Below are 21,791 nucleotides of genomic sequence, written 5' to 3'. Positions count from 1 at the left end.
ATACAATTATTGTTCATATAAAGTGAAATAAACTTACTTCTACTTAAGCACTTAGTCTAAAAAAAATAATTACCTGCCAAGTCCATTTTGTTTCACATTGCACTCAATATTATTATACCCCATATGTAATTCGAATTCAAGACTTTGTTCAACGTCAACAACACACGAGTTAGGGCTTCCTTTGGCGTATATTTTACCATCGAATAATTTTGAGGTCTGAATGCGAGCTACCATGTCGCCTGCGCGACAATCAATAGATACATTGTAGCAGGAAGATAATTCATATGTAGCAGCTTCAGGTACTTCCAAATAAGGATCCTAAAATTGTAAAATATAATTATTTGTATAATTTTTATTTATCAAACACACTTATACACTGCCTTAATTATCACTTGTTAGTTCACGAACTGCTTATGTATGCCACTACCCTACGGTACCACTACCGTTTCATATTCATGAAGTTGCAGACCGGGGAATGGACCAGCCATTAAATTATTGAGGCTTTTAATCACGAAATTCCCAAGTAGTTTGGCAGTATTGCACTCGTGCCTAAAACTACACGTAGAGTTCATCCTTCTCCGGTCGTGTCGAATCGTCCCATAGGATTATAATAATAATAATGCGATAGGATTATAAGACTGACAGAATAGAAAGGGCGTCTGTGTTTGCGCACACACTTTTGTACTATAATATAACCTGACAGTCTGAGATTTACTGATATTAGAACTTAATGATCACTTACCTGAATGTCAGCAAGCGTTGCTCTTGAATGGTGAGATAGTCGACACACATGATCGCCAGTGTCTCCATGATCATAAGAGTGGCAACGGAAAGGTGAGTTAAGACATAACTCGCGGCATTCCTCTATTGTTTGCACGTCTTGATATACTGAATCGACCGTTTTTAAGATGCGACCACTCATCTTTTTGAATTCACACAACTTTGTAGGTTCCTCCACGCAGTTATTTTCCAAGTAATCAATATCTAAATTTAAAAGAAATATATTCGTAATTTATTGCTATCAGGTCTATATCAGTATATATTTAAAGTTTTAAGTTATTACCCTCATTCGGCTGGAAAGAATTTGTACCAGCCAAAGTGATACGATCCATGTTCGACAAAACGCATTCACCCGTTTTATTGTTGTAGTTCGCCGATCTGTAACAATGTGCGTGCGTTTTAATAGCTGTTGGATTCTTATTATACTGTGTGAACTTTCTCAAGATTTGCACTCGAGATTATAATTCTTTTCTGTAAAGTTTATCATTAAAAGTGGATTATGCGATGTTCGGCTTATAGAAGATTTAACAACTGAAAAAGTGTACAAATATGTTTTTATTTTACTTAAAGTATGTGTACTTAAGTGAAAATTTAAATAATCCTGTATTTAGGATCTATTGAAATGATATGGTTCGGTTGCAATGTAAGGTTTGTAGTGAAGTAAAATCGATGTCATAAATACTATACATTGCAAAGTAAAAAAGAAAGCAACCATATGTATGAAGCTGTTTTGTTACAAGTTCGGATCAGACGTTTGTTATGTAAGTTTGACCTTAAGCCCTTTATTGCTTTATAGTGACCACCCGTGTAAAGACAGTATTATCTTTGTTCATCTTGGTCAGTATTTTCTCTTGATATACTATCGATTTAGATCGGATGACCCTCGCTCCTCTAGATCATGGGAACGCGTTTAAAAAAAGTTCCTATAGGGATAGAATATTACTTTCATTTATTTTAAATAAATAGGGTATGGTATACACATGTACCATGTAACATTTAAGTTTTAGTTATTTAAATAGTCGATCAATACTAAAAAGTCATCAATGTTGTCATCATAACAATTTAGGATCTTGTCAAATAATCATCCAAGCGATGTTATGATATTATTAAATTGAATTTGATTTATTAAGTCCATTACCATCATCATTAGAATAATTTGAAATCTAGATTAAACAAAAAATAATTGAATTAAATGAAATTTCAACTCGACTCAATCAATTGTGTCAGAAGTTATTGCTGGAAGAGATTCTATAACATAAATAAAGCGGTCCCGTGAATGATTTTAAATAATCTTTCTATCTGCACGGCAGGATGATAGTAACAGCAATAATAGTGAATTATAGCCACATTCGTAGTTAGAATATTACTATCTATTGTAAGGCGGCAACTTTGGTGGTCCTAGTTTAAGCGAAGAATAGACCATTTATAGACAATAATTCAATTACTAGATATTAACCTTACGAACTTAAAGATTGCTGATATGACTCTCTACTTCTTGAAAAATTATATACTAAGCGTACTAGTAAAACTAGATTATCGATAAAAGATTTGTTTTCTCTGAGTAATTATTCAAGCAGATATAAATCTTTTGTGTTAATGATCAACATTTTAAAGCTTGCACAAAACATTGAGGTACTTCGAAGTTTGAACAGCGAAACACGACGGTGACATTTAAGGACAGGTTTCTACTTGAATTTATAGACTTTCAATGAGTCTCGAAGAGCAATGTGTGCCTTATCGGTTATTGTATCGTGAAAGTAGGAAGCGATAGGGCAGCCCGCTCCCACACCGCGCATCGCCACGTCCACGGAATATTTGCCAAATGTCGTGACTGTTTGAGATCGCGATTTGCGCCGCCCGGGGTAACTCTGCGCCCGCTTCAATGAAGATACGATTTGTACCCAGCAGTAAGCTATTCGAACTTTGTTTCTAACCACGCCGTCCATACTTAAAATCTCATATCTGCTATGAGGCCGATCAAATTTTTAGCATCTTTATGACTCTGCATCTCTTATAACAATCATATGTATTTCGAATAATACATAAAAGTAAGTATACATAACATGAATGTTATAGAAAATTAAATTAAGTATTATAATTTTACGCCCACAAGATAAAATTGAAGCAAAATCAGTGTTTATACTTTTTTATTTAAAAAATCCTTAATTTCTTATTTTAAAAATATATTTTAACAATTTATGTATTTATTGTGGTGTTATTAGTGTAATTTATTTGATTTCATGATTTTAGTTGCTTATATATATTATTGTAGATGAAATAACTCAAAAATACTTTGTAATTTTGTAGATATCGAGCGTGTGTGATTGTGTTACCTATTGTAGTATAATAGTATTTAAATTAATATATCTACTATCTAATTGCCAGACTGCAAAGGGGATAATTGGCATAGTTTCATTGACATTGAAAGTTTTTTTTATAGTCATTAAAAACACACCGTACAGCCTCGCTGTTATTTGTGCCGATCTAAATCAATCGCCTTAAACTTTGTGTAATAGTTATCAATAAGTGTGTTTATGCGTCCCGAAATTAAATTAAACGTTGTGCTCTTTTATTGTTGCTTCTAATCGCTACATTTTTTCACAATGATATATAATATGTAGATTAAATAATATGTATATCACGAAATCTAGTTGGCACTATATTTTTTCTAATATCTCTAGTATAAAGTTTTTTTTCTAAATTACAATGAGTGTATATTTTTAGTCAATGTCAATTGTACTACCAATTTATTTTATCTTAAGAAAAAAGCCCCAGTACTAAACAAGAATAAGAAAACAAGTTTTCCAAAATTTTAGTTTAATTAATTAATATCCTATTTTGTACTACTTGGGGCTCGTTATACTTAGAAGTATAAAAACTAAAAGCACTTATCTTGATGGGCCTTTTCCATGTAGGGCATAGGACAAGCGCACATTAAAAAGTCCTATTAAGCAAAGAACATGAAAAAACTTGTGTTTTTCATTTTACTTTTTCGAAGTTAAACGATTTAAAAGATATTTATTATCTTTATAGGAATTGTTAAAAAAATAGAGATGAAATAATTACGAAAAATAAATATTACAAAATAAAATATTAAGCATTTGTCATCATATCATATAGATGATAAATTCGTGTCTTACAGTAGCGTGCAAATACTCTGAAAAATATTTTCCTCGAACAATGTTTATGGATGTAAAACGGATTTACATATCGACCTGCGATGAATTGCAATAAAAAGTAACCGTATTCAATACGAAGAATAACTACAGGTTGTTTGTCTTTATGATCCTTGTCTGAACGAATTCTTCTAAGTATTAACTTTTTATAAATATATGTACATATACGTGTTAAGCCATTGTCAATCATATTATATTTTAATTAAAAATTACGTAAAGTTTTGCTTTTTGATCTAATCGTTAATCGTCTATTAATACATGTATCTTATGTTGTTGTTGGATTTGTAGATAAGATCAATTGTTATTACAAATTATATTTTTATTAATTTTTAAACACTAATGTTTTTTTTGTAATATTACTTATAATACAAATGTAATTAATAGTAATATACAACAAAGTTGTTGCTTTTATCTCATTTAAGAATCTTCTGTTTGAGATAGCAAATCTGAAGCTGTTATCCGATATATAACTGAGTAGAGTCGCCGGTTTAATACACTCGGGATCGAATCAGACTCACATTCAACAAAGCGTATAATATTAATTCCAACAGTCTTGATATCTTTCGCTTCCTTATCGAAGAGATAACAAACAAATAACAGTATACGAATGAAGATGTTATGACCTTTCCTATACATTGCAACTGCATTCTCTACAATAAACGGACACTATTTCAATGAGGGCTTACCACTTCCTTCTATTGTGGCGAGGGAAATAAATTCTTAGTAACCAATTTGAAATTCCTATTAAATGTTTATTCAACAATAGCTGTTGGACAGTCACAAATACATTCATTTTTATCTATCACATAGCTTTGTTACGCTAGGAAATTAATAAAATGAAATTGAAAATTATTAGCGTTATATTGATTTCATTATATGAATTAAATATTAAATAACTCACCTGCATACGAAATCATTTTCGCCTAAACAGAGGTCGAGACACATTTGTCTAGATTCAACGGTGTGTGTCCTCTTTCCAAATCCTTTAAGGTTGTAGCCGCGAACGCGATCAAAACACCACGCTCGTTCACACGGTTTCACTCCCAAACACGATTTCTGAGCGTAGATCGTGAATACCGGAAATTGGGATTTAGTCAGAGCACCTATAGAAACATAAATATAACATTAAAACATCTCATAGCACGATTGTAACATTAAATAAAGTTAAAATAATATTAAAAATAGTTTTTGCTAGAACCGAACGAAGCCTTTATTAAATAATAAGTTGCATCTTTAAATAGACTCTACGAGAACTTAGAATAACCTACCGCTTACCATACAAATTATTGAATAATCGTTGAATTTATTATTATCATACTTAGATCCCGTTACATAGTTGCATTTTTAATAATGTTGCTAACCTGGCAATTGATCAGCGTCGGAACTAAAAAGAACGCATAGTCCTGTCTCGTAGTTGACAGCGCGGCAAGTGTCGTTGGCCTGACATTGCTCGAGGCAATCGGTGAGCATTAGTGTCCCAGGGATGTCGTCGAGAATGTGTGAGGGCGCCGAGAAGACATATCTATGGTACATTAGAATCGGTTTAAATTTTATCAAACCAATGAATAATAAACGAATTAAATTATATTAACTGTTATAATTTTAAGCAAAGTATTGTGTAATTTTATTTTCATTAACATCAAGATAATTAACAAAAACAATAGTAAATATTACATAATAATTAAGCAGTTTATAAAAACAAAATTACCCTGTCACGAGTTCGAATCCGATCTTTTCTGGATCACATTCTTCAAGAGAATTAGCTGGTGCTGATGGAGCTGAAATGCCACTTGGAGCTGATGGTGGAACACCCCCCGAAGCAGTCTCTGGTGCCGAAGCTGGCTCTTCTTCTGGTTCTGCTGCTGGCTCTTCCACTGGGTCTTCGGGTTGTACTGGTTCTTCTTCCGGAGCTGATTTAGGAGGTGGTGGTGCGCCTGGATTTTTATATTCTTCAGGTGCAGCAACTACAGCTGGTTCGGCTGAAGCTGACTCCACTGCAAGATTGTCTTGTGGAGGAGCATCTGCCGCTGATCTTAACGTTCCTTCGAATTTTTTTGCTGCCTCTACGGCGCACACCACTACCAGCAAACTTAATATTAGCCGCATTGTGCACAGCGATAAAGACCGGGGTAACATCGATTAACTGCAACAAATAAAATATAATTGTAGAATAACTTTTAATAATTAAGTAACAGTACTTGTTTATAAACTATATGTCTCTTGACACTGTTTCTCTTATTGTAATTCACACGTTAGATTCTCACGGACGAATGTAAAACATTTATGATCCCTATCTCAGGGCATTCACTGTTTAATAACCTTTAATTACAACACGTAACAGTGCTTAGAGAAACAAATTTTAAAGACGTTTAAAACGGACGATTACGGAACTTAATTAACCATTTCATTTGTAATTACATAATATTTATAAAATAAATAAACGTTTCGTCAGAGTAAATATAAAAATACGATGCTTACGATCGATTTTATCTTTAACGAGCGTTAAAATATTTATGATCTAAATTGTACTGCAACTAAAACGTATCAATTCGTAACGTAAGTTATATAAGTTTACCTATTCCAAGGGCGATAACCCCATCAATTTGTTTAAAGAAAAAGACCGGCAATCAAATTGTATTAGTTTCTAAATAGTTTTTTTTTATTAATATTACCAACAATATACGAGTAGATGGTAGCTCGCTGCATTACGTTACGCTCACGTTTCCTATACAATGTTCGTAACGGTCCTTGTCTCATCGCGTTGTCCACTACGTAGTCAACGGTATAAGTTATACCAATTTCATTCTAAAGCTTTACGTCTGATACCGACGAATAAATTGTATATTGTTACTATTGAACGACACCCATCAAGTGTTTTATTACAATTTTTTACCACTTTTGTAATGGTAACGATCACTGCATTGTATCTTAAATAGCTTATTGAAAAGAGGCTTCAGAGATCAAATATCGTATAAATAAAAATTTGAAAGAAGTTATAAAAATATGTAGCTTTTTTTCTGGAATTATTATTTTCGACGGTACTTATATAAAACCGACGTTTGAAATATAAATAATCTGTATATACTCCAATAGCTTTGTAAATTGTGTAATTTAAAATAATGAAATATCTATTATGTATTTAATACAAATAACGCCTCTAGTTGTAAGTAAAATTAATGACTGCGATAAATAAAATTAGTCGTCAAGTTAATGGCGTAAAATAACAGGAGTATAAGCATTACGTGCGCTATGGATACCTATCAAGTCCTCGCGGCCTCAGGCTGTCTTTGACCCGCACGTAATCATACAATGTATAATATTTATTTATAAACCGGATCGGATCTGATCGTTACACTAATTTTTTTTTTAAGAATGTGGCGAAATTTTTTAAACGTTTGGACTTGTTTAAATAACTAGGAGAGTTTTACTAAGAAGTACTCAATGCTCGACTTGACAAGCAAATAATTATATTGTGTAAAAAATATATCGTATTATACATTGATAGTCCCACGCCAGAAAACTTCACGCAAGTCAATAATAATTGTACAGTTTTAAGTCATGCGGATAAACGATGCGCTAATTTTAATATAATTGTACGATACGCTTAAATTCACATTTAGCATTTTGTCATATGTTAGCATGTAATGAATATTTAGGTTAAGTTTACTTATCTTTTATGTTAATAAATATGCTTATACAATCTAATACCAATATGGTAATCAAGAATCAAGATAATTGACGAATGATATACAAATCAAATATAGTAGTAAATTACTACTACTATTGCAAATTTGCGAAGATATTGTAATTTGTATTCGTAACCTACTATCCTCGATCGATAATAGCTATAAGTGATCCCACACCGAGACCTGTGTAGGCTTAAATTATGAGTCAGACACGCTGACCTGTAGTTCGAGTTCAAACGCGAGAATGTTCAATCAACAAGTGATTCATAAAAAAAAATCGTATTAAATATCGCTGAGAAAAATAACCAAATATTTTTCTTTATTGTTAAAAAAATCTAAATTATTTTATTACTTATTTGTAATTAATACAAATCAACCATTGTGCCTAAAGGTGCTCAAAGGTACATCATAGCTATTAGAAAGAACTTTAAAGGGATGTACTTGTAGAGCTATTGTGTTCCCATGTCGGATATCACTTGCTGCAAATGTGCCCAACTAGCCTCGAGCTTTGATCAGATGGGGTCAGCGCATTCAATGAGCCGGATGCCTTCAACCTGCTATTTACGTTTCACCATACTTGTACTTGTTGGCACACTATGGATATCGCCTTTGATTTCTCGTACCGAGATCTCGATAGACCTTATTGTAACTCGATACTCCCATTATATCTCCAGGATTTATCTAATGTCAAATTAAACTTAGAATTATGTGAAATGGGACAATTAATTATGAAAGTTTCTTCGATTTTCTTTTATAAATAAACACAAACTAATAATGATATTTAATGTTAGATATAAGTGGGAAACTATTATTTACTTTATTATTATTATACGTTGTGAATAATAATTATGAGAAATCTCTAGTTTACAATCAACATTCCAATCGTAATATGCACAAAGACCACAGTTAAAGCTTATTGCTAATACCATTTAAGTACAACTTCAACTGCAGTGAATAGAATAAATTGACGCTTGCTGTCACAATGGATCTAAACGGCTTAATCCTCATGATAAACCATTAGGCGTGTCTAAATTCAACCATTAGCATCGACAGGAGTTACGAGTACGCTTCTCGTATTTACATTGAATGAAATTGTAATTTGTTGTGTTGGTCTCTAATGGGGCGCGGAGGTTTCCTTATGTGTTGACTTGACGGGATTGTGGACTAGCCCGTACAAGGTTACTATCAGGCGGCTCGCAGGCGTCAACGTCGCTCATTGTTTTAAGCCTATATTTGAACAACAAAGACGCTTTAAAGTAAGAAACATTCTGTAGAATTATATTATGTATGCGAATTGAATATCGACTATTGTAAATTTTACAACTAACTTGCTACGAATACAGAACTCGAAACTGAGGATCTAGTGAAAAACAACATAAGAATGTGTAAAAAGACAAATAAATTATAACAAATGATGCAAATGAAGATCTCGTAATCATTTATGGACAAAAAAAATAATAGCATTCGGTCCTTCTTTTAAAATTTACTTATTAAATAATAAGTAAAATCGATTAGACGATTGTTTTAATATAATGCACTCTATTCCTATAATTAAATATTCTTAAGACTACAATTAAATTTATAGTACATAATCCGCTTTTCTAGATAATCCTCACTAGGGTCAGTAGGTTGAACACGGGCCTGGTCGTCTCAGCGATTTGCATTAATGAGGAGATTGTGATTTCTCTTCATTCGATCGGATCATCCTTATTGCCCGCCATTGCCTACTTGAGGTACTTTTATTATTATAGCCTATAATTTATATAAGAACCACGTGAAATTGCCGTTAAACATTCTCCTACCGAGCTTATATTACAGTTTTTTGAGAACTATTTATTTAATTAATGTATGTTATTGCACAGGAAAGCTAAATCTTGAAAGTATATTGAGCTACCTCATTACCCTGTTCAGTTTTATTTGCTGTTTATCGTGCTAACTCAGTGAGAGTCTAGAATCTAAGTCCTATAATTTACTAGCATTGTTCACAACAGCATGGACTTCAATCAGTAATCTAAACTAGGTTTTCGGTGCACGTAGCATCCGCTTTGAGACGCTTTCTTTCTTACCTATCAATTTTTTCTAACTTTATAGCTATGTATAACTATCAAACAGTGTCCCTTTTATGTGACGTAACATGATTAATTTTATCTAAATGTGTTTCGTATATGATGTCATAAAGTTGTTTTAGTAATTTGTGGTCGTTGAACCTGTTGTGGTTGCCCGGTGCACTATTCAATATGCACCAGGCGACAATGCAATTTGTTTCTATTTCTGCCGACATTATTCTTTGTGGTAACTTCTATAATTATGCCTATTCTTCTTTTTTGTCTTTTCATCTCTGTCCAGATTGCTTTAGTAAGAATTATCATCGTTCTTTTTTTAACTTAATGACACTTATCAGAGCTCGTTGCGCAGCATTTTTAAAAAATGATCACTACAAAAACAACTCACTTGCTTTGATAGAAACCACAAAAATGCTTCTAGAATAAGTTATATATTGCTTAGACTGCTCGGATAAATAATATACTTAACTGTATTTAATAAATGCAACATGAAGTTCCAATTGAATAACACTAAACTGTTGTAGCCTTTAGCTCCTACTTTATCGCATGAAATCCATAAGGCAGAGCCACAGGCGTCGGTGCCTTTGAATGAAATGGGCGATCCGAAACTACAGTAGAACAATTAATTTGATTGACGTCGCACGCCGCAACACCCGAGGGTATTTAAGAGCACTGAAATAGCTTTGTTTATGAATTAGCTTAGCACTGTTCACTTTAAATGAAATAAAGCAATAAATGTTTATTATAGAAGTGACTTTTATGTGCCGTTGGGCGTTAGACGAAGATTGTTGTTGTGTCGTGAGTCGAGATTATAATTTGAAAATCGGTTTTATAATGTGTCATATTTAAGTAAATCATTAAATTTATTCATGCTATTTTGTTATTTATGTTTCACGTTTACATAGACATTGACAAATTGCTTTCAAAGTTACTATACATAGTGTAAATTACAAAACCATTCGTAAAATAAAGACGTCTACGTTTAAATCTGTTCAGGATGACATTATTGTAAAAAAAAATTAAACATGCATGCTGTCGAATTCCTATAATGCAAATGATGGTCCGTCCAGTTGTCGGTCGCCTTTGCGGCTTCAGTCGTGCTATAACGGCATCATCAATCATCTGTAATTTGATTTCTATGCTCAATTATTGCGTTCGCGGAGGTCGAAACGCGCTCTCTACTTCCCACTACCCGTGCCCACTCGGATGATATATGACTACGTATGTTTACATAAGTTTATTGACCTACGAACAGTTTGTCCAAATATTGAGGACACCTGTGTAGATTAGACCTCGACTTTGATCGTCAAGTTTTCATTATCAATTTGTAACACAATATCGAACTCGTATTTGAAATGGTAATATTACTTCGCTTTATTAACATTTGTGTATACTCGATCGCGTTCAATGTTGACCTCGATGTGTAATAAAGCGTTCATAAACAACCAGAAAACCGTAATTGATTCTCGATAGGATGGCGGCTACTTCTGTACCGACTGTGTCACGTGACAACTGTCACGAATTCTATTGAAACACTGACCCACGTTTGATAACGTCGTGCAGAACCATTTTGAAAAGAACTAAAATTCCGGAACGATTAAGTTCCGTGACTTTTGCTTCAATTTTTTTTGTCCCATCGTAGTTTTTAATATAATTGGGGAAATATTTTTATATATATTTAATGTTATGTTTAATCAATCGAAAACAATATTCACTAAATTATAAAACATAGCAAGATAGAATTAATTAAAAAATATATATAATTTTTAAAGTTGCTATTTCGTAAAAGTCACCGGGAACAATAAACCACCGTGACGGATGGTAGGCGCTAAACACAATAATCACAAGTGGCGCATGACGAGCGTGGCGCACGTGCACTCCGGTCACGAACGCCCCAGGTGACGATACACTGCCGCGCCGTACGGCTCATGTGGTAGCAATCTTTATTACAACAATGTTTATATCGACTCGTCAAACTAGGTAATATCAGTCGTTTATCTCCTCATCAATCATCACTGCGTGACAAACGTTGACAAGTGAACTACTTACACCTGTATTACTTAACCGCATGGAGGACAGCGCTAACGATGGCTTAACGACCTTACCCTCCTTGTTAAGCCCACGATCGATTGATCCATAAGGATAAAAAATATCTACATGCTAATAATAGCTTGCTATAATTACTTTTATTTATGACTGACTTGAAGTTTACTAAATAAACTTTCTAGAAAAGTAAAGTAAATACGTCCGTATTATTTCATATAATTATGTCAAAACAAACATTAGTGTGAATTGATTTATTTTTTACTAAAATAGTATAAAATTAAAACAATAAATCAAAACTGACCATCACAATTCTCGGGATAGTATTTATTGTTTTGCTAAATCAAACCATAGACACTTTCTTATGTTCTTTAGGCAGCTCGTCGAAGCCCACGCTCATAAAATATCTTGTCTAACTACTGATACGTATATCGATAGCAAATGAAATATGAACAATCGAAAACTAGCTTCTACAAGAATTATAAGCTGCGATTGTAATGAACGAACGACATGTCACAAACACGAGAATAGCAATTATTTAACACTATAAAAGGAATTTCTAATAAAATGTTAAAAAGGAATATTAAAAGGAATATTACTAAAGCACAAATTTTAACATGTTACAATTTTGATGTCTCTGCATTCGGGCATATAGAACTGTCGACCGCAAGAAATCCATTGGTTGCCATAATCATAGCAACTTGTACGTGATAGATTCGATTTACAGGTTCATTTCAATCTTTCGTAGTCACCGCGATACTACAAATTGGATTGCGGCTTTACAAGTATCCGCTGAATTAAAACTAATATTTCGTCTTACTTCTCTAATTTGGTAATTTTTAAAATTGATAACTATTTATACTGCATCAGTAGAATATTTCAGGAAATACGTTATATATTTATGAGCTTTACTCCTTTCTTATAATGTTCGAAACAAAAACAGCCATTAGGATAAAAGGTCAGATACGGTTATTAACCGATTTCTATCTACAGATCGTTACACAACGTTACTGATCGGTTAAGTGAGCATTCAATCAATGTTAATTGTGAACATTTCGGCGTTACAATCAATTTTATCACTGTTTGAATAACCGTTAAACTAGTTTCTACAGCATTCAAACAAATATTATAGACAATTATGATATATGATAACTTTGTAAAAACATTAGCTTTACATTAAAGCTTATGTTGTTTAAATTTTTTATAACATTTTTTTTTATTTGTTCGAATAATAAATACTATAAAAGCCAATGAAATATGACCGATGATAATCAAAGATTCAAATTGTGTATTCGGATTAAAGCAGATCACATTGTCCTAAAACGATGGACGATATATGAAGCAAGTATATTCTCGGATAACATTCATGGAGATTATTTTATCATCAAAACGATTCTGGTTCTATAACTGATTTTGCAATACTGTAAGTCGCTAACCGAGTCGATATATTAAATACCAATTTCGTCGAAAATTCTTTAACATTTGAGATACGTTATCTCATTTTGCAAAATAAAATCGACTCTTGATACATATAACGTGCATGCGAAGAAAATTGCTGGAACAGTAATAACATTACTTGATTTAAACAAATAACATACATTTAGCATAACATCACGGATAGAATCTAAAAACCAATCTAGTTTAATTAATTTTCTGCAGAGTAGAAAATACACATTCGAGTTACAGTTTCGGATAAGGTGTTCAAGTTGTATTCGTGTGACTACAGAAACTAAATTACATAAGATATGTATGTCGGTTGTTACTAATTGGTACGAGTGAATTCCCCTGAGTACGGTACGCATGCGACCGGTCTAGTCTAACGGACCTCTAAACTCATTATCGAACAAGTAATCATCCAAAGTACCCATGAACCTCACGCTCGACACCAAGTAATATTATTTATTTAATCTTGTGAATGCATCGCTCAAAAAGTAAAGCGACGCTTTGAATGTAATACGTTTCTAACACTTTTAATTTAAACAACGTGTATTATGGGATAGATTGTTGTCGTATGCGAAGTGATGAAAAACGCTTTTATTTCTATAAACGAATGTTGTACCTTTATAACTATTTTCTTGCTATATTTTTTAATATTTTAAAATTCTATATAAAATAATATAATCAGTGCATTTTTTATCTTGAAAATTATAACTTGGAAATGGCGGAACTTTGCGGCCGGCGGCAAACACGGACTATCCGCCTTCTAAGCATGCTGCCATTGTTCCTCTGGCTCTATGGTCTTCAGCCACGATATCCTACAGATTTATAATTAAAATTTAGCTTATAACCGACCTATATTGTCTTTTAAAATAACAGTTTTTGTCGTTTCATATTTATTTTCTAACTAGCTGTATTTTATGGATCGTTTGTTTCATTATTATGCGACATAAGGCTTTAGAACATGCTTAGGCATAAATTTTACAAAGCAATAAACTATAATCACAGGTTCATTGTGTTGACAGTAGTCCGTTAGTTAAGATTTGTCCAGAGTCCGTTCTGCATGCACTGCGCCTTGGGTCATCTTGCTCACATTAAGCTAATATGTAATTGATTGGTTTCCTTGTGACGGGAGCGGCGGCGTGTGTACCCCTGCCCTATAGATGACGCATGCAAAAACACTAATGTTATAACGGTAACACTGCTCTTCCGGCAGTATAAATGGATTCTCGATAATACTTTTATAATTCAGACAGTCACTTCAATCAATTAAACAGATTAAGTCCTAAATACATGTATCCGGAGCACTCAACACACAAATTCGTTAATGGCAAAATGATTTACATAATTTATATCGATTTCATTTCCGGTATAGTATACTTTAATATTCTTTAACTTTAATATAATATATTAATTAATTATTTTATTATTTTCATGAAGCTGACTAAAATATTCTGTTCGTATTTATGTGTACTAATATGCTTATACATTTTAATATATTTAAAAAGTACGCGTTTTTAAATTGTTTTAGTTTAGTCTACATATATATGTTTATATGAAGTGAACGATATATAAGATAAAATGTATTGGTTTTATTACTTTGTATGGATGGAGTTTAGACGGCCCAGTGAATACAACACGTGAATCCGAACTAAAGATCTCAAGTTTAAATCGTAGCAAGCAATACTTTTACTGTTAGTAGGGCTTTGTGAAAGCTCGTCTCATCAGATATTCTACAGCAAAACAGCAGTTCTTGGTATTGTTGTGTTCCTATTTGAAGGGTGAGTGAGCCAGTGTAATTACAGGCACAAGGGACATAACATCTTAGTTCCCAAGGTTGGTGGCGCATTAGCAATGTAAGCGATGGTTAACATTTTTTACAATGCCAATGTCTAAGGGCGTTTGGTGACCAATTACCATCAGGTGGCCGATATGCTCGTCCGCCTTCCTATTCTATAAAAAAAAACACTTATTTTCAAGTGAAATAATACATATCATCATAACTTACATTGATAGAGATAAAGATGACATTGATAGGAATAAAACATAAAAATCGTCATCTTATCTAAAGTATAAAACACTTGTCTTTTGTGTTAATCAAGTACTCCGACATATTATCTTTTCTATACAAAACAACAATCGACGGTTAGACAGTAGACAGTAGGCACACTGGACCGTCTCGTACGACAACAAATAACAACTGCAATTCTTAATGTCATTTATACCAGTTATTTCATATTATAGAGAATATTTGCTGTATTCAATATAAAAGTAACTTACATTGAAAATTTTATTTCGGTGATGTATAAACACATAAACACATTTTTAATACTTTAATAACTTTACCCTAAAAATATTTTGTTTTTTTCTAGTTAATGTTTGTAATGCATACAAGGGGTACTTCATTAATTGGTGTCACAGCATCTGGCGCCTACCGTTATCGACAATCAAACAAATGTTACGAGCCTTATTTGAGCACACGATATCGCGATTCATCATGATGCAGTGATATCGTGCGTTAAAAGTAGGTAACACTTTCCGGCGCCATTTCATTCAACCACAGCCGATGCTATAACAATTTAGCATTTTATACTTTGAGATAACTTGAATATTAGTGAAGTGAAGTAAACAACAATCTATGCAAACTAGATTAACAAATAACACCATTTTTTACAGCAAGTTTTAGCAACTTTGAGAACATCTTATATTGTTACGGTGAAGGTATCACGATGGTTTACCGGAACAAACTCGCACGTAATTTAAGTAGAGCGATGTATTGCGGCCGCACGATGAGACGCGAAACGATGCCGGCGCGCGAATCCCGTTGGGACGGACGCCATTACCGCCCACTGCACCGCGCACGCGTTGAAAAACCGACCTCGACATAAAGATGTCGCGCTATGATAACATTGGATGGACAGTTGACAACGCCGCCTCCTCGCTGTCAGCAACAGGATTATCTCACTTTCGAATCGAATGCTTGAAACGAATGTATAATTATAAGAGCGTAGATCCCGCTTCGCTGCCATATCCAACCTCTTTTATACTATCTTTGCATGCTACGTAACGAGACGGGCGCAACTTATCAAAAGAAGGTCGTAAAATATAAACGGCGACTTTAAATGCCGCTTCTTATACGAAACTAGAAAATGTAACGTTATGTGCATTTTTAATAGCATAATATTTCACCGACCATTAGTGCACTGCGTCTTGTCATTTATGTCGAAAACGATAAAATTCTAGCCAAGCTGTCGACACAATTTTTTCTCAATTCCGTTAAACAATTTACATACTCTAAGTGCCGTGCCGCTTACTTTATAGCAAAGTATATAACGTACAAGCTTCAGTAGGTAGTTTCATTCATTAAATTCATTTCGTCATTTTAATTCAAAAATACCCCTCATAAATGAATGATGGCAATAAAATGAATAATAAAAATACTGTTCGACAAATCAGTTAACAGTATATTTTTTACCCAGGCAAGCTGTGGAAGCGGTGAGGGAAACAAAAAAAAATGAACGCAACTGACTATAACGTGGCATAACAGAAACAGTTTTTCACCTCATTATTGAACTTTTGCAACAACTTTTTATATCAAAAATTATCTATTTAATATTATTAATTCTTCTCTAATTTCCGAATACACCTTTAATCTTAAAATTAAAAAAAAATCAACAGTAAATAAGTTTCAATTTTCGTTAATTGTTTCACTAGTCAAGAGTTTTTACTGGCGTGTGGTCCGCTCGTTGTAAGTATTTTCTCTAATTGCTCTTGTAATAATTCAAAAGACTGTAACAACCGTTCTACATAAATACTTGGTAGGTAATCAACAAAATAATTAACCTTGTAAAGCTATGCTTCACCCGTTAAGCTCATCAATATAACAACACCTTAATTAATACAAACTACTAGTATTATAATTATACATAAATTAATAAATTAAAATAATAATTTAGATATTTCACATAATGAGTCAGTGGTATGAAGCGTTATGTTCATTAATTTATGACGTCAATTGAGAGGCTTTAAGTCAGTAGTGTCCGGCCGCCTTTTGCTTGTACTGTGACTTACACAACGATTGCTTCCCGCATGCCCTACGCCGGAGGGTTGATAATGCTCGGACGTTTCCTGTATTACTGTATGCTCGTAGATGTAGTCTATTCTTAACGGTCACAGAATTAACATAAATTCTATTTAGATGAAAATCGTTGCTTGATCAGTATAGTGCAATCAGGAAACAATATGCTGAATGATTGAATGCATTGGCAATCTCCATACCTAAGCCATCTAGATCCTGTCTATGCACACCTGTTTGTATAACGAGAAATGTCTTATTGAGCTCTAGCCTGAAGCCAATTCCTATCTAATCCTATTGCCTACTTTCGTATATTCAAATAGGCTTCACAGTATCTATTCGTAGTTAACGATATCTACCTAAATGACATGTTATTTATTTAGGTTTGTAATATTCAATTCCATATTTTATTTTTAATTTAAATATTCAACAAGTATCAAGTATTTTAGAGTTTATATATTACATACGACTATTATGTTTATTAACTTTCAACTTGTGTAAATTAGCACGTACCAAACGGGCAATAAACTCTTAAGCAGCCTATAATCTCTTGAACATGACAACTAACACATTGATCAGCAGTAATATAAAATATAAATGACGACAAATTGAAGTAAGAAAATATATCATTTGCACATAAACTTTTAAGCAGGACTATAACCGTAACCGTAACAGCCTGTGAATGTCCCACTGCTGGGCTAAAGGCCTCCTCTCCTCTTTTTGATGAGAAGGTTGAAGGACTATAAAATAATGTAAAAAACGTTATTTAAAAAAAAATATATACCCTGCAGGTGATACCATCTTTATAAATGACATTTGAATGGGATCGCCTTCTCACATTCAACGGGTGTTTCTTGCAATTTTGATCCGTGGAATCGTATGCGCTGGTATGGTGAAGAGTTTACCTAATTAATATTAATACGGTATTGACGTGTTCGATATTTTAAAATAAAGTGGGTCGCGTGTCAAGGAACGGTAAAAAGTACGGGATGACGTTTAAACCAGTTTTTGATTTTGGTAACCACAGACCGACATTGTTGAGTTTAACGTTTTTTTTTTTTAAACTTGCGATTCGAGTTTTTTCCAAACTTATCACCCACCTGTTAGTTCTGCGAATTCGTTCATTTACGGCTCTTGTTTTACATTTGAAGTAGGTTTAGCAAATCGATGCAGCTCGATTTTTAATTACAATAAAAACTTTTGGTAACTGTTACCTAAAGTAGTATTAACTACTTTAGGAAACTAGGGTAGGTTAGGTAAGGTAGTTGTTTTTTTTTCCTATTTTAATGTCAAGTTTTCAACAAAAATCTTGACTTACAAGACACATATATTCAAACAATAGTTGCTTTTAAAGGTTCCATATAGCGATGTTTTAAGCAATTAGATAGCTTATTTATTGCTATAAATATATAGATATATATATATATATATATATATATATATATATATATATATATATATATATATATATATAAATATAGCTTATTTATTGAAATAAATATAAAGCTATATAGATTAATTATTTATAGTAAAATGTAAATTACCTATAAAATTTTGACCATAGACGTCTATAGCTTAATTTTTATAATCGAAGCGATAATAATAGTGAAGCTACATATAAATTCTCTATCATAATTTTTTGGGAGTTGCGAGTCACTTCGTACGCACTACCAGAAAATTTAACTGTATCTATCTCTTATGTTTACACTTCGTTGACTATCATTCATCATCATTATTCTTTTGAGTCATTTGAGATAATTTGACACTGTTATATTATTAGAGTACTTTACTGTAAAAGGCGAATTTATACAGTATAACTGTAAAACTAATCTTAACATAATATTTAATGATGGGCGCAACGGAATAAGCTCTATTATTTACGTTTTATATTTTAACGAGAATTATTTTATGTTTATTAAATAAACGAGACAATGATAGCTGTAGTATCTATCCGAACTTTTAAGCGCTTCCTCGGCACATAATAAAACAGAATGACATGTAACTTCTGGAGTTTACAAATTCCGATCGGAATATAATAACGTAGGTTACTGACCTCAACTTCAGCAATCGCTATCTGCTAACTGCTGCTGACAATCCTGTAGAACAAAGAAAAATAAAGTTAATTATATAGTACTTAAGCGTTATGAAACAATGAGACATTATATTTTTGTCGTTACTAAAATCCCACATGTGGCGGTTATTAATATAGACACATGAACTGAAAATGCTTAAATCGATTTATATTATAATATTCATGTTACGTGTTTTAAGAATACAAATAGATGTGAATATATTTGCAAGTTGATGATTGTTATGGTGGATGAGCACGATCCTCGCACGGGTCTTGCATAAGTTGTTGAAATGTAACAGAAATGCACTCAGACGTGCGATCATCATTACGTGTAATAGTGTAATAATATTTAGGATCATACATTAGAACGAATCAGCTAGTCATATAAAGTCATATAAGAGAAGTTATAATTTTCAAAATATATTATAAGAATAACATTGTTTTTAAATCATATCAACGTATACCCATCATTATGCAAAACAAAAAACTAGACAAAAAATATTCGAAAATGAAGTGTAAGTATTCATTGAATAGTCAAATAACGGTGTCTTCATATTCAACGAACCCGATCAAAGACACGCGCTCCAGAACTGCTAAATGTGTTGTATTAATGAATTATTAAAGAATTATAATCAATTAATTAAATTTAATTGTATTTAATTAATATTATGTTTATTATTTATGTTTTTCTTGTCGCTTGTTCTCGGTAGAATAATCATTCCGAAATAAATATGTTGACTATAAATTTTATTTAATCTTGTTAAGTGATGTTTCGAAAGTGCTTATAAGAGCCTACTTGAATAAATTGTGTTTTGTCTTGTACTGTAGTAAGATATCGACATCCTTGGTGCTATATGTGATACGTATGTACATGTTATAAAAAGCTCTTAAAAGTAATTTGGTATTCCTCTACTCGAACTAAAAAAATCGTGTGAAAAGATTCTCTGATTTACATTTAACTGTATCATTCCAACGGCTCTCTTCGTACGACTCCTGAATTGAGAAGTTTTAGAAAGGCAAAATAATTTAGGAGATTACCTAATTTAACGTTCCGTTACGACTGAATTTGTCTTTTGTGTTCAGAGGGATAGATTGCTACAAATGATATATTTTTTTAAAAACAGTGGTTTTATTATGCTAATAATAAAAAATATCGCTATGTCTTATATATAATATAAAAGTATAATTTGTTATGATATGAAAAATGAGTACAGCTCGTTAATAATTCCCTCGTTACCGGGCAAAGTCCTCTCCTTTTAAGGAGAAGATTTTGAACATAATCCACCACACTGCGTCATGGCCGGTTAGAGGATGTTAAACGTGGAGATTTCATCGTAATCGTTTCCTTCATCACCACGTAAGAGATGAATTCTTTTCACAAATTAAGCACATGAAAACTCTTGCCCTGATTTAAACCCTTGGTCGGTCATAATTCACGTGTTTCAATCCACTTAGTTATCCCGCATCTATTATTATAAAATAAAAACACCTCCCTTTTGTTAAAACAGTATAGAAAAATATAAAGGTATAATAAAGGCGTCATTTAAAATGTGTACTTAAACTGTATCCAATTAAAACTGTAAAAAATATTTTATATATTATTAACAAAACGTATTTTAATTAAAAGTATCTCTTATCTACACAAGTTAATTTTTGTAATCAGTTTCATTAATCAGACTACATGAAACGACTTCATTGCCATCGTATTACAGTCCCACGGCTTGATTTATTGAATGATTAATAATGCAATGTACACAAACTTAATCAATCTCACCATCAATCTATTGTAATTAAATGTAGCTATTATAAATTTAACTAATTGGAATTGGCAAATTAAAATATTCAGTTATGGGAACTGTAATTAAGTATTATATTCTATGTAACCGGTACTTATTACATAACTTCGCTGTAACTTAACTTCGTACTCCTTCTTTAGTTATCTTTAGTGTACTCTATATAACTTTTTCGTTCGTGTAATAATCTTATTGTAATTGTAATACCTTCCGTGTTTTTTGTTAACTGTTATACTTATTTTATAGACAATATATTTATTTTTACATACTGACTAACATTTATGTTAATTACCGCCTACCCATATTCGCTAAACAGTTATACAATTAAAATCTATTTAATATTTATATAACATATAAATTGAGGAATTCAACAAACAATAAAGGTTTATTCAGTGCAACTTCATTCACCGGAAAGCCGCAGGTTTTCAATGTCTTGTTCGACACGTGATTGCGACGCTTACCTAGAAGGGCCAAGAATGATGCGTCCTGCGTTAGGATCTGCGCTAGCTCGACAAGCGTACCAGCACTTGTGAGCGCGGTCACGCCGCCCGCACCCCATCCGTCAATGTCACGACGATGCCGGGCAATATTCTCACGTGAGCAATACGAGGAAGTGTTTTTATCGCCATTACGTTAAGAAGCCATTACCGAAGACGCCTCTCACCGG

The 21,791-nt window shown here is 32.7% G+C and overlaps 2 protein-coding genes across 3 annotated transcripts in view; one reads left to right on the top strand and one right to left on the bottom strand.

Annotated features, from left to right (window-relative positions):
* LOC126772624 (autophagy-related protein 16-1) overlaps window positions 1-21,791 on the top strand; it is a 133,636-nt gene that overhangs the window by 20,819 nt on the left and 91,026 nt on the right. The window lies entirely within an intron of this gene.
* LOC126772622 (uncharacterized) overlaps window positions 1-21,791 on the bottom strand; it is a 41,072-nt gene that overhangs the window by 2,003 nt on the left and 17,278 nt on the right. Inside the window, exons 2-8 of the mRNA XM_050493008.1 lie at window positions 19,314-19,356; window positions 5,665-6,099; window positions 5,318-5,478; window positions 4,858-5,059; window positions 1,064-1,158; window positions 743-984; window positions 74-318 (exon numbers count right to left, since the gene is read on the bottom strand). Of these exons, the coding sequence (XP_050348965.1) occupies window positions 74-318; window positions 743-984; window positions 1,064-1,158; window positions 4,858-5,059; window positions 5,318-5,478; window positions 5,665-6,092 (1,373 nt within the window). The 5' untranslated portion in view covers window positions 6,093-6,099; window positions 19,314-19,356. The remainder of the gene's footprint in view (window positions 1-73; window positions 319-742; window positions 985-1,063; window positions 1,159-4,857; window positions 5,060-5,317; window positions 5,479-5,664; window positions 6,100-19,313; window positions 19,357-21,791) is intronic.

The sequence above is a fragment of the Nymphalis io genome, chromosome 13, assembly GCF_905147045.1.
Source record: "Nymphalis io chromosome 13, ilAglIoxx1.1, whole genome shotgun sequence".
NCBI lineage: Eukaryota > Metazoa > Arthropoda > Insecta > Lepidoptera > Nymphalidae > Nymphalis > Nymphalis io.
The sequence above is the reverse complement of the archived record's forward strand: the minus strand, read 5'-3'. Positions and strand labels throughout refer to the sequence as shown.